The following is a 13,930-nucleotide window of genomic DNA, read 5'->3' as shown; positions in this document are numbered from 1 at the left end:
CAAGTTCCGAACTCTGCATGTCCTTCAAGGTAAAGTTGTACCTTCTTTTGAAAAATTTCCTCAATTCCTATTCTACCTGAATAGAATTAATGACTGCCTTTGAATAGCATTGTTATGCTCTGTAGTCCCACTTACAGAAGTTCTCTACTGGCCATTCCAGTTGTCTCTCCATATGCAGCCATGCAATTTTTGATACCTGTGAGAGGTCGTAACCTCTCTATCCCCAAGTGGATGAGACCAAAGAAGTATGTAGCCATATGGCTATCCTATGACCACGAAGAGACACTGGCTTAGGATAAAAACCAAAACTATGAACTGCAGAGTGAAGAACTGGAAAGAACCTGGATCCTTCCTGACTAAATGAACCAACCCTGAAGCCTATCTCTGCACCTTCTAGTTATAAAAGTCAGCAAATACATTTTTATTTTTTACATTAATTTGTATTGTCTTACAAAGGGAAGTACCAACAAGAATCCAAAGTCCTTATGATTTTAAACACCAAAATTTGTTTTACAGGCCCACCTACACTGGTACATGTGTTGACATTCACCTCACTTTACAGCTAGAGGTCAGTGGTATTCATTAGGAATAGATAAAAACAGTAACAGAATATGTATGTCCAGAGAATTTTGATAATGGCTAATAGTTGCCACTAAAATTTTAAAGTCCAACCAACAACAAAGACAAACAAAATGCTATGCTTTTCACATTAAAGAACTTCAAAAATGTAATTGGAGTTTCACAGATAAAAATAATTTAAGAAAAAAATAATTAAAAAAAAGCACAGCTAACAAATGGGAATGGAAATTGAGTGTCAGTTGTAGCAATCAGAATTTTATAGTTCATTGTGGGTCAGTTGGCTAGAAATTTAGTTGGGTCTTTGATTCAGCCAGGTGGAAAAGAAAGGAGAAGACTGAAAATCAGATCAAGATGGAGAATCTATAACATAACTTAGACTACAAAGGTGGTGCTTTTAGTCTGAAGCTTGTAAACATCATTTCAACTATTTCACATTTTTTACACTTCCATTTTGCAGAAACATGGAGCAAAATATCTGCTCTTCATCTCATCTCTGTAAAAACTTCTTTGTCAATAAAGATTGGCTTTCACAAACAAAATGTTATCATTACTCAAAACGATCTGGAAGCAAACCTAAAGTTGTGACAAATTCAGCATACTTTACTTTTTCTTCCTCTGGCTGTGGGAGCACAGGATCGATACTCTTCAACATTAGAATTTTGCAGTGAAATTTTCATTTGTAACAAACAGCAACCAAAAAGCCTTAAGCATGCCCTGTCACTTTCAGTTTAGGAGAAAATGCACTAATAAACTCTTACCCTTGGGTCCTCTTTGACAACAGGCAATACTATGCCAGATCTTATTAAGGACTATTCATATCACTGCCCCAAAAATTTCCTTTAAAATTACCATCTTTTGTATCCATGTAACAGGATGTCAGCTTTGAAAGTGCCAATGAGAGACAAGACCTGTCACCATAGTTAATTCTCAGCACTATTTCAACACCAGGAGAGCTGACCCTGAAGGGTGTGTTTTGTGGTTAGCAATATTTATTCGGTGGTTATCTGGACAAACAAGAAAATGTATTGCTTTATATTAGTTTTCAAATAAAACACCAAGCAGAGTATCACCTGTAAGTATTAGATACATAACAAACTAAAATATGTTGAAAAGAAAAAGAAAACTGCCAAAACTATCAAAATACGTTTCTAAAATGTTAACACACTCTGGAGAGTACATTCAAAGCGCCATCATATCTTAAACCAACAGGTACAATATAAAATCTAAAACAAAATACAGGTTAAATGCCAGGACTTTCTTAAAAAATAAAAAAATTTTAAAAGGGAAAGAAAAACAGCCAAAACTTTCTATGAAACTCAAGGAATGTCCTTTTATAAATCTTACTGAAATAATTATTCACTCCACAAGCGACACTCCTAGAATAGCCGTAATGGAGTTTCTCCAAGTAAAGAACACCAAGCTTTGATAAAATCTACTTTTCAGATCAGGTAAATAAGAGAAATCTAGTAATCCAAAATAAATCTCTTTTAAAATAAACAGGCATTAAATGGCTATCTGAAAGAAGGAAATTTATCTTTAAAGAGAACACCTGGATAAAAGCTTCAACTCTGCCTTCTATGAATTGTTGAATACATCGGGCGCCACTCCCTCAAAAAATTTTTATATCTATGTATCTATATCTATACTGATATAAGTATATAACTGTAAGTTATTCAAAAGCACTCTAGCTGCACTATTAAAAGCCACCATCTCCTTCAGGGGCTGCACATCATGCATGCACCTACATGTACCGTGAAGATACAGTGAGCTTGATGACTCAAGAATACACCCACCTTCCTGTATCCATAGCATCTTAATCACTCTGAAGATTACACAAGGACACCTTCAGGCTTTTCAAAAGTACCTTCAGGCTCAGGTGAGAAAGATGCAGCAAGAGGGCTCACCAAAGATGAATATACAAACATATATGAACATAAGTTAAACTGCCTCTCTATCTAAACACTAGAGTTAAATATTATCATATTTTCTTATTTGTCAGTGAATTGGGGCTATGATTTCATGAACTTAAGCAGGTGATATAAGCTAACTCAGGAGCCATGAGAGAAGTTTTATTTATAATAGAGTTCTATCCAATTTACAAAGATGAACTTTTTTTTTTTTGATGAGCTACAGAATCTCTCGTGACAAAAGCATTACAAGTGGCTAATAGCCTTGTTTAATAATGTTAATGCAAGATAAAGCTGTGGTGGAAAGGAATGAGCGTGGCACTAGGAGTTAAGAAACATGGAATTAAATTCTGGCTCAGCCAGTTATTAGATCTTTGTGGCTCTGGGCAATTATCAAATAGTCTGAATTTCAATTTTCTTCTAAAAGTACTAAAGGTTAAAGTATTAAAATCAAGTAAATCTTAAAATGAAATAATACATGACATCAAAATACATTTGCTGTCAAGCATTATAAAATATATTAACTTGAATATGGATGTATCTCACTTTCTCCTTCCAGCCTCGAAGCATTGACACATGCCTTGCTCTCTGCTTGCTGGTCCTTCTTTCTCTTACCCCTGCCCCTCACATCCACAACCCTCATCTGGGCAACTTTTTCTCAACTTTCAGATTCTATCTCAAAGAAAGTCATTGACAAAGGCCTTCCCTGATGTCTCTGACAAATCTCAGTCCACTTTAGATGTTTCTGTTAAAATCTGCCAAACTTCTCCTTGAAGAGACTTACATGGTTTATAATTATTTTCATTTGTGTCATAATCGATTGATGCATGGTAGCCTATTCAACAAAGCTGCTTTTCCTCTAAATTTTCACATGGGCTGACGTCGTCATTTTTTTAAGATTTCAGCTCAGTTGTCACGTTCTCAAAGAGGCCTTCCAGATAATCTTAACTAAAATATCAATCCCTGTCATTTTGTGCATTTATTTTTATTCATAACACATACCATGACTTGATACTACATTTTCAACATCTTCCTATATGATGTGCCTAATACACCTCAGTGTTAAGCTATATACAGGCAGAGTCTTTGTATTTTACTAACCACTGTATCTCCACAATCTAGAACAGTGGAATATATAGGGACTCAGTCAATTTTCAATGAATGTAATATACATTGAGTACTTGTACTTGTTTTTCCAGTATTCACTAAAGATATGTACTGATATGTCATAATCCCTCACAATTCTTCTGGTAGCCTTAGTATCCCAGAATACTGAGGACCTCTTAGAAAGTCTAATTTTCTAAGATTCCATAGGGGGCCAGAATTAGTGAACATCCACAACTGGGTTTTGATACTGGTAAAATTTACTGGTATATACGGGGATAGAAACTTTGACCTTGACATAATTGCCACAATGCTTTGAAAAACTAAAGTATCTAGAGAACTATTGTAAACAGGAAAAATCAATCTAAAGTTAAAATGCAAACTAGATGATGGCAATATGGAATAAAGTATTTTATATGTTTAGCCCTACTAGAGCTTTTAAAAAGAGATTCCCTTCGATAGAAATCATTTGTTGAAAACTTGCCTGACAAACTATACAACTATAAACTTGCCTGACAAACTATACAACTACAGTCTTAATTTGACCTTAAGACATTTTCAGAACTTTTATAATGATATGGTTTTATAGTGACTTGAGATGAAGAGTACTTGATTTAAAAATCGATCCAAATATCTACAAAAGTTGCATTTGTTCTAATGAAGTGATGTCATTTCATGAAGTGAAAGCAATTTTACTTTACCTCTTACAATAAGTTGAGCAAAATTGGACACACCAGAACCTCGTTCTGACTGAGTTACACAGCGATACAAATCCTGGTCGGTTTTTGTCACTTCTTGCAATCTAAAGGAAGCAGCAAATCTTCTGTGATTGATGTTCTTAGTCTGGGCTACTGGTATATCTTCTCCATTTCGCCTCTGTAAACAGAAACCAATCTTTAAAAAACAGGTTCTTAACATTTCCAGAAACCTAAAGCATCTTGGCAACGAACATCTGTGATAAGTTATTCTTGTTTATTAAAATTAGGCGGAAAATACCTGTGTAGCCCCACAAATTTTTACCATTGTCTTTCAATCAGGAAAAGTATGTAAGTAAACACTGCTATCCTTTAAGGGGTGAAGTGCTGAAACTATATAATAGTAATCTCAGTTTTCCATGAAGTTGTTATTAGCCCAGAGTATATGAATTAGCAGGACAGTTAATGGCTCTTCGGCAATTGATCCACTGCCCCCTCCCTTCTGCCAGACTCTATATATATAAAGTCTTCTTTTCGCCCTTATACTATACTGCATGTGCTTAATAGGTTTGTCCCTTTCAGGAGACTGAGACCATGCCCAATGCATCTATTCTAAATGTGTAGCATGCGATCATGACTATAAAATACTAATGAATAATTTAGAGTCAAACCAAAATCTGTACTCCTTGCAAACTTTTATCTCTTTGGCATTAATGACAGCCAATTTATACCATTTAAAAGAAATAATCAAAGGAACCTAAAAGTTAAAACCGTATCTGTCAACTTTTAAAATGAACTATTGGAAAAACATATTTACAGTATCCGGGTGCCTCAAACAAGACCATAAAGGAAATGGTTGAAATATTCAACTATAATAAAATTTCTAACTTCTATATGTTGAAAGACATCATAAATAAAGTGAAAAAAGCACGCCACAAACTGTAATAAGATATTTGTCATGAAAATAATCATCAAAGGATAAATAGCCAGGTTATATAAAATTCATCTACAGTTCAATAAGAAAAAAGACAAACCACCCTATCAAAAAATGGACAGGCTATAAAAAGAGAAAATGTGTATGTCTAATAACCATGAAAAGAGATCCTCAACCTAAATTTAAAAATTCTTTATGTCAAAGATAGCACAAAGGGCAAAGAAAAGCTACAACTATGAGAGAGAATTGGTCATGATCCTCATCCTAACTTCTTGTTGGTAAAATGCTAAGTATTCCTGGTACCCTTTCACACTACTTGAAATATCATTTCATCACTAGATATGGAAAACAGAACCATAAAATTACTAGAAGTGTAAATGGTTACAGTCATTTTAGAAAATAATTTGTTACTATCTAGTAAAGTTGAAGATGCAAAAAACTTAGGACCCAACAGTTCCACTTCTACATTTCTATGTTTGGATCACTCTTCTATGTGTGATCACGCAGATATGTACAAGAATGTTAACTCAGAATCGTTTGTAATAGTTAAGTATGGGAAAGATCCACATATTCCTGAGTGGTGGATAAATAAACTGAGATTTATCCATTCAGTAAAATTCAATGTGGCAGTTAAACTAAGCAAACTAAAACCAGTAGGGTCCTGGTAAAAAAAAAAAGTTGAACATCTCCTGCATTCCACTGAAATACATGTTTAAATCTAAAAAAAAAAAAAAAAATCCTTAACAAAAATTAAGATAGGAGACAAAAATGAAAAATGTCAACTTCTATTAAATTAGAGTGGTGGGTATGTTAATGGTCAATTTATCTTTTTTCATAATTGTTTTTGTATGTTTGAAACACTTTGCATTTTTTAAACAGGTAAATAATAAAGGAATCATCCTATTACATTAATAATTTTTAAAATCCTAAAATCCACTGTACCTTTAACACCCTTCTCCATATCTGAAATGATATATATGTGCAAATTATGTTATACATATGCGTATGTGTCTGTATATGCATATATACCTAAGGATAAAAAAGTCCCAATTTTGACTAAAGTCAAAATTTTTCACTCATTCAGTGTTTTGTTGACTCTTCTTTCCTGACCCACATATTTCATGATTTTTGCACCAAGATCCCCTGCTCATTCCCTTGAATAATAATAAAGAGAAAAAGCAGCTTATACTCAAAAGCCCTAAAATATAAATCCATAAAATCTAGCCTAAATTCTCTTTCCTTATAAACCACATGAACAAACAAACAAACAAAAATTTTACACATGAGAATCTCAAACAGCATTTTTTTCAATTATCATATCATTTGATACCATCTTTCTAATTGGAAGGCAGACCATGACTCAGCACTGTTTACACAGGTACATGCCTTCACCTCATCCTCCCCTAATTCACCCTTCCAGTGGTGCTCTCCATCTTCCATCACCTTTCTCAGTTCTTCCTTTGGCAACACCAGCCAACTCCTGCTGCCCACCTTGTCTTCTAAATCATCTTGCTTGTGCACACACAACACTCACGTCTTTTAACACCATGTCTTTTTCAAAAATCCGTCTTCTCTTGTGAAGAGTTACTAAGTACCCTTAATGTTTCCCTCTGAATAATTATTATTTCATCTTTCCATCTTAATTGACATTCATCTCACAATAACACTTTCCTCCAAACTTTTCTCAAAGGAGGGCGCATTTTCTTCTACTTTCTTACCCTTTATCCTGGTTCCTCACTTGCAGGCCACTCTTTCACTATCCCACTCAACAGCCTCTCAACTTCCAGAGTTCCCAGCTTGCCCAAATAGCCTTCCAGTCAGTTATCTATCAGGTCAGATTATCCTCTCCACCATAGTTCTGTGAATATTCTCAGTGATCCCAAAACTCACTCTGGCCTCAGTGATGCCCAACAGCCTTCGTTACTACCTTGTCCCTGTGCTAAGATAGTTTTCTCAGTCTGAATCACAATTGCCCGTGACATTGTCTCCTATTGTTTCAATCTTCTGCATTGTCAGTGAGACCTTACTTTCTGACGCTTTACTTTTACAAGCAGCCATTTCAGAGATTTTCACTAGCCTGAAAGAATTCTGGATTTTTAAAAACTTTCCATTGTTATACACTGCCAATACAGGATATACACTATTTCTTTGCAACAATTACAAGACCACTACTGACTTTTGCAATCAGTCATTTGCTCTCATGAAAAATCTGAATTACCCAACAAGGGAGACCAACAGCTCTTAGATATTCCTAGTTGATGCCCACAGTGCCACGAGCTATGAAATCTAACAACGTCCTCTCTGCCTCAACCTCACATTTCATCAACTTATACATACTCTTCACTTTCCATTCCCACTGAAATTACCATGAATAGTGTCTCAAAAACTCAAAGATCATCATAAAAATGTAATCACCAGCATTTCTATCTTGAATCTCTTCTACAATATATTCTATATATGTCCTTTTACCTTTTTGTGTACGGAAATCATCCTGAAGGTAGGGCTTCAAATCTTGTATTTTTTCTTCCACAGCATCTTATATGTAGTATGTTATCATTATTTAGTGGGTACTCAAGTTCTTTGTTAAAATGAACTAAATTTGCTGATATTTTTAGAGACAAAAGTCATGTAAAACTTCCTTAGTTTTTCATAAATTTTTATAACAAAATATATAAAAATCATTAATTAAAATTAATAATAAAAGGAAGCTACAGAAATACAGAACCTCAAGGACATCTAGAGATCATTTATGCCAAGCTCTTGCTGAACTCAGAGATGTTGAGGACCATCAGGAGATCACAAAGTTGATTACATTGTGTTTGTATTTGTGTATATTACTATACTAACATAACTATATATGCTTATATAGGATATACATTGTTTCTATAATTAATGAGCATAGTACACTTAGGTGCTATTTATCTCTTGAAATAAAATAACAATAAAAATAATTATAGAGTCATAATATTCAGATTTTTCTTCAAAAATCATTTAATAAGCACCTCCATGTACCTCATACTATATTAGCTATTACCTTTGTTCTGTCACTGTTCTCTATTACAAAACTTCTGTGATAGTCATTTCCATTTAAAGATTATAAAATCAGAATTCAGAAAGATTAAAAATGCGATACACAGCCTGTTAGTAGCAGGATTAAAACTCAAAACTAGGTTTAAAGACACAAAATCCAGTAGTATTTCCTCTAAAATAAACCAAAGCTGCTTTTTGTTTCATTTGTATCATAGGTACAGTCCAGTGAGTTGATTATTTGTTGTTGAGCCTTGATCAATGCATTGTATCAATGAGAAAATGTAACCTACTATATTAGACATTGTTTTATTTACTTTATTTGCTTTATTTACTTTCAGTAAGGCATTACATTTCAAAGTAGCAATTCATGATATGTACATTTCAGAAGTCAAAAATAATGATAACTTTTTCTTTTATAATCCAAAATAATAGGTCTTTGCCTGCCTACAAGCTATCAATTTAGCAGAGTGGGCAGGGCTATGGAAGAAGGAAATAAGTAGTTATGGTAAATTTATCTCTTATACAGCAGTGTTTGCATATAGTTTTCTGCCTTATATTCTTCAGTTCTGGGCTCTTTATCCTGCTTTGAGATTTTTATGTGATTCTCCATATCAAAATCCCCAACCCTGAGAAATACTAAGAAATGAACCACAAAACTATATGATCCAAGGATTATAACCTAGCACTTTGTTTTTTCATTCCTCTCCCCTCCTCCCCAGATCCTTGTCATGCTTTCTTATTTATTCTGTCTCCAGTACAGGTTGCTGAGACTCGTCACTTACCAAGTAACTCTAGGCAAGTCACTGGAATTACTATTATGACTCCTCTAGTAAACTAAGTAAGCTTCATCATGCAGGGTGCATGCAGTACTTATTTGACAAGTTCAGTTCCTGGCATAAAGTAGTGTAGTGGTAATATTGGTTAATTCCCAATATCTATAATAAATTGTAGCATTAGGATCACTTGTCAGATTTTTACAAATGCAAAGTCTAGAGATCACTCTAGATCTACTGAATCAAAATCTGCATTTTTACAAGATCCCTCGGTTATGCAGCAAGATATTCAGCTTGAGACACTGGTTGAAAACATGATGGAGGTCCTGTTCCCATGAAAAGTTGACAGGTCTAAAAATGGGTGTGATTCTGGCCAATGAGAAATAATAGGAATAAGCCAAGTCATTTCCAGAAAGGTTTCCTCACTTCTAGAGAAAACACAGTGAGTCCCCTTTTCTTTTTCTCAATGTCATGACTAAAATGCTGAGAATGGCACATTGAGGAGAAAGACAGGATCAGGTTCTTGATCACGTCTCTAAAATGGTGTCGGCAGCTACTCACCTGAGTCTGCCCACTCTCCCCCTGAGAGTGTACTACCACTTAATAAATCCTCACTTTGTTCTCTTGAGAAAAATTTAAAATTGAAATAAAATAAAATGGTGTCAACAGCTCTTAGAGCCCCCTTATTTCTGGACTTCCTGTTAAGTGATGTAATACGTTTGGTTTTCTGTTACTTACTTTCAACTTGAAATCCTAAAAGCAAATGTGGTATGGTTAAAATATGGAACAGTTTATTTCAGCTTCTCTTTTCAAAGCTTGAGGAATAGAATTAATCCAATTTAATTTTAAATTCAATAATGCAGCACTTAGAACACTTGCAGAGATTATTTCGCTCTATTGGCTTGAAGAAAAAATTAAATTACATTTATTGCTTTATTTATTTTTCACTGCCTTTCCTGGGCACATAATGATACATGTCTCCTCCATCCTCTAAGAGTTGGAGAAACTGGAAAGAGACTGTTTTCCTATGTTAGGTATTTAAGTTCCTATTGAATAATATTAAGAGGACCGCATATAATTTGTCAGTACTTGCCCTTTTTCCAAAACTAATGTCTGTAAATTTGCACACTATAATTAAGTAGGGTTGATGTGACTCATACAACAATTCAGCCAAATTAATTCCAAGGACCTGAGGGTTCCTTACTGGGGCTTGTCTGCCATAGGAAATGTTTTTCTTTCTCATAGGTATGATAAAGCTATCATCATCATCATTATTATTGAACAATTAAATCAAAGAATTTTAGAAAAATGAAAGAGGATCATGGCAAACTTAAAGGTTTAGAAATTTATAAATTTCTAAAATTAGAAACACTGTTACTATTTTGAGAAAAGCACTCATTTACATCCATTAGAAATTATTATATTGATTTCAATAGATTAAACAATAAGAAAATAGCATTCCTCTAGGAGAAATTACCCTAAAATTACAATACTAAGTTCATAACATATTTACTATATGGCAATAAAAGTACTGAACAAGGCAAATGATATTTGACACAGAAAAAGAAACAGGAGGCAAATATTATAATTCTGATATAAAGTAGGGTAAAAATGTGCTGGCGATAGCAAATTACTAGAATCAGGATCATTAACCAAGTTTCACAGAGACTGTCAGGTATTAAACAAGAAAATGAACTTTAACCTAAGAAGTGAAGGTGTCTTTGCAATATTGGGACAAGGTGACCAATACGAGGAGCCACACAAAGAGGGCAGAGTAAGTAGACCAAACTATGGGAGATGATACCTACGTTCTAGTCCTGCAATGACTAGTTATTAGCGTCACAGTTTCTCATTACTTCTCAAATCTCTGCCTTTTCATCTAAAAATGGGGATATCAATTTGTAACAGCTTATTCAACAGAGATGCTGAGAATATTAGGTGAGATAATTGTGCAAAAGTTCTAACTGCAAATCCTGATAATAGCAATATTATGAAGATAATAATCAAAACAATATCTAAGTGAATAATATATTTGATAACTGTCATGGTCTTTTAATGTATCAACTTGACTAGGCTACAGTCGCCAGTTATTCAATCAAAACGCTAACCTAGGTGTCTCTACTAAGGTATTTTGCAGATGGGATTAAAGTCCATACCCAAATGACATTAAATAAGGGAGAATAGCCTAGATAATCTGGGTGGACTTGATTCAATCAGTTGAAAGGTCTTAAGAATGGATCGGAGGCTTCCCTGAAGCAGGAGAAATTCTACCTGTGAAGAGCAACTTTAGTCTGTGCCTGAATATTCTAGCCTGCCCTCTCGAAGCGCTTGACTACAGACTTCAGACTTGCCCAGCCAGGTTCCACAATCACATAAACCAATTCCTTGCAACAAATCTCTTGGAAAAAAAAAAAAAATCTATCTATCTATCTATCTATCTATCATCTCGCCTTCTGATCTGCTTTTCATGTTTGAACCCTAACAAGAGATGATTTTGTTACCAGAAATGGTTCTGGAGGAAAAGATTTTTAGGGATGAGTTTTCTGATTTGGTTTGGTTCTGGGTTTTCTGGAATTGGTTCTCTAATCTGATTAGATTTAAAGGTACAAATAACTCCAGTGCCATTGGTAAAGAAGACACTGCTAGTCCATAGCATGATGCAGTAATAGAGATATGCAAAATATCACCATTAGATAGATATTCCTGATCAAATACCTACAGAAGTTTAAGTTCTGGGTAACCATGTATTTGCTACCTTGATATAGATTCTTACAAAACTAAAATCTTTAAAGAAATAGAAAAAAAAAAAAATCCTTTGACTACCTAGAAAAGCAGGTAGGAGACTTATAAGGAAAAGAAAATTTATTATCAGACTTTGACAGCAAGGCTTTATGCCACAAGAAAATGAAGTAACACATTTAAGTTACTCAAGGAAAGAAAATGCGAATGAAGGATTTTATAACCTTCAAAATTGACTTAAGAACCAACGGCACATATAAACTATTATCAACATCCAAGAACTCAGGGAATATTATTTATATGAGCTATTCCTGTGGAATCTCCCAGAAAATAAGTTTCAAACAACCAAAATTACTAAGAAGACATGACATACATACTGATGATGAACATTAAAAAACAGAGCTACACATGGAACTAACACCAAATAAGGGCTAAATGGGAGAGAGTACAATATGCAATGGCTCTATGCTAACAATGGAGATAGGGTACAAGTATTCAAAATAACATGAGATTTAAAAATGAGTGATTATGGGATATTCTAATTGTCTCTTTCTCTGTGTCACTGAGAACCAAAAATATTAGTGTGGAAAAAAAGAAGATGTAACTGACAAACTGTAATAAAGAAAACATTAAGTGAAAAACTTTAGGCTTGAATTTGAAATATCAATATAAACTAATAGTTATTTTACCTTTAAATATATATGTATATTTTTCTTAGTTCTGTTCACTGAAAAGATCTAGCAATGAATACCCCTCAGCATTCACATAATGGTCCTGAAATATAATTTCTCAAAATTGTAAAACAGGGCACCAGGTCTGAAAGAGAAAATGTGCAAGATGACACTGACATCAGATAGCAACACAAGAAAGCTATCGAAGATTACTGAAGTTATATCAAATGGACACTGGAGCCAACCTGGGATGATTTGAGTCTTAAAAATAGTATTAACTGCAATGAATTGAAGTCTATTAAATATGCCTAAATCCATAAGTTCATGATATTAAAAAAAGAGGAAGAAGAATCAGTCACCTTTGGAGGATGATAGGAACCAGCTAATTATATTGAAAACCAATAATTAAAGCAAAGATTTGAGAAGTTACCATGCCTTTCCTAAAATGAACTATGTCACTGGGTAGCCAGATAGGAGATGATGATAAGTGTGTCTTCATTAATTAAACAAAATACAAAAGAAATAATAAAATTAGAATATCACAATTTACAACCACCAGGAATGAATATAGGCATTAAGCATCAATTGGTATCAGAATCACAAAAAGAAATAGGAGACATTTTGTGCCTCTGGTAATCACACCATGCACCTCCTCTAGCATTGCCAGAGGATCAAACTTGACTCTAGATCTGGCTGCCAATTTTCAGGAAATTCAAAAGAACATGTTGAACTGAAGAGGACATTTGTATGCAATCAGTAAAATGCAGACTGTGTGAAAACTACAAGTCACATGGCCTGGGTTCCTCAACAGATAAACTGTGACAAACACAAGAGAGGACAAACACACAGATTAAAGGGATTCTAAAAGACATATTTTAAAAAATAGACAAGACTAATCTATAGTATCTAAGGAGACTAAATATATTTAAGTGGAAAAAAAACAGGAAAAAAATACAAGCGCTGAAAGTCATGATAATTATTATTTGTAGGGGTAGGCTACAACTTATTATTTGTAGAGAGATGGCTCATTTGTGTCTGGGATGGACCACTTGGAAAGAGCCTCTACAATGGCCGGCAAAGTCTTTCTCTTGACCTGTGTGGTGGGTATCATAAAAATTCATTGAGTCATAGTTTTTCATTTTTGTGAGGTTTTCTCTATGTTTTATTTTAAAATAAAAGAATTTTATAAATATACTATCTTTAAATCAGACTGCTTTTCATAGAGAAGAAACCCAGCCCACTGCCAGAGCCCCATGTTGTAACACTGATCACAGGAGCTCAATGGAAAGTTGTAAAGTGCTTGACGTGACCTGAAAAACACACTGAAAGGGCAGCTCTGAGAACAGTAGGAGAGTGCATTATTCTTGTACAGAAAAAGTAGTAAATTGTTATTTATAGATATCGATAAGAAGAAATCCTTGAGCTTCTATGACTGCCAGGCCTTTAGAGTCATGTTCCAGGGATACATAAAGAAGATAAAGACTATTCCACACATCAT

At 34.2% G+C, this 13,930-nt stretch overlaps 1 protein-coding gene across 2 annotated transcripts in view; it reads right to left on the bottom strand.

Moving 5' to 3' along the window:
- Window positions 1–13,930, bottom strand: part of PTPRK (protein tyrosine phosphatase receptor type K) — a 569,495-nt gene that overhangs the window by 245,502 nt on the left and 310,063 nt on the right. For both annotated transcript variants that reach the window (XM_061207553.1, XM_061207554.1), the window contains exon 6: window positions 4,292–4,466. In XM_061207553.1, coding sequence (XP_061063536.1) covers window positions 4,292–4,466 — 175 coding nt within the window. The remainder of the gene's footprint in view (window positions 1–4,291; window positions 4,467–13,930) is intronic.

Source organism: Eubalaena glacialis, chromosome 12, assembly GCF_028564815.1.
Source record: "Eubalaena glacialis isolate mEubGla1 chromosome 12, mEubGla1.1.hap2.+ XY, whole genome shotgun sequence".
NCBI lineage: Eukaryota > Metazoa > Chordata > Mammalia > Artiodactyla > Balaenidae > Eubalaena > Eubalaena glacialis.
The sequence above is the reverse complement of the archived record's forward strand: the minus strand, read 5'-3'. Positions and strand labels throughout refer to the sequence as shown.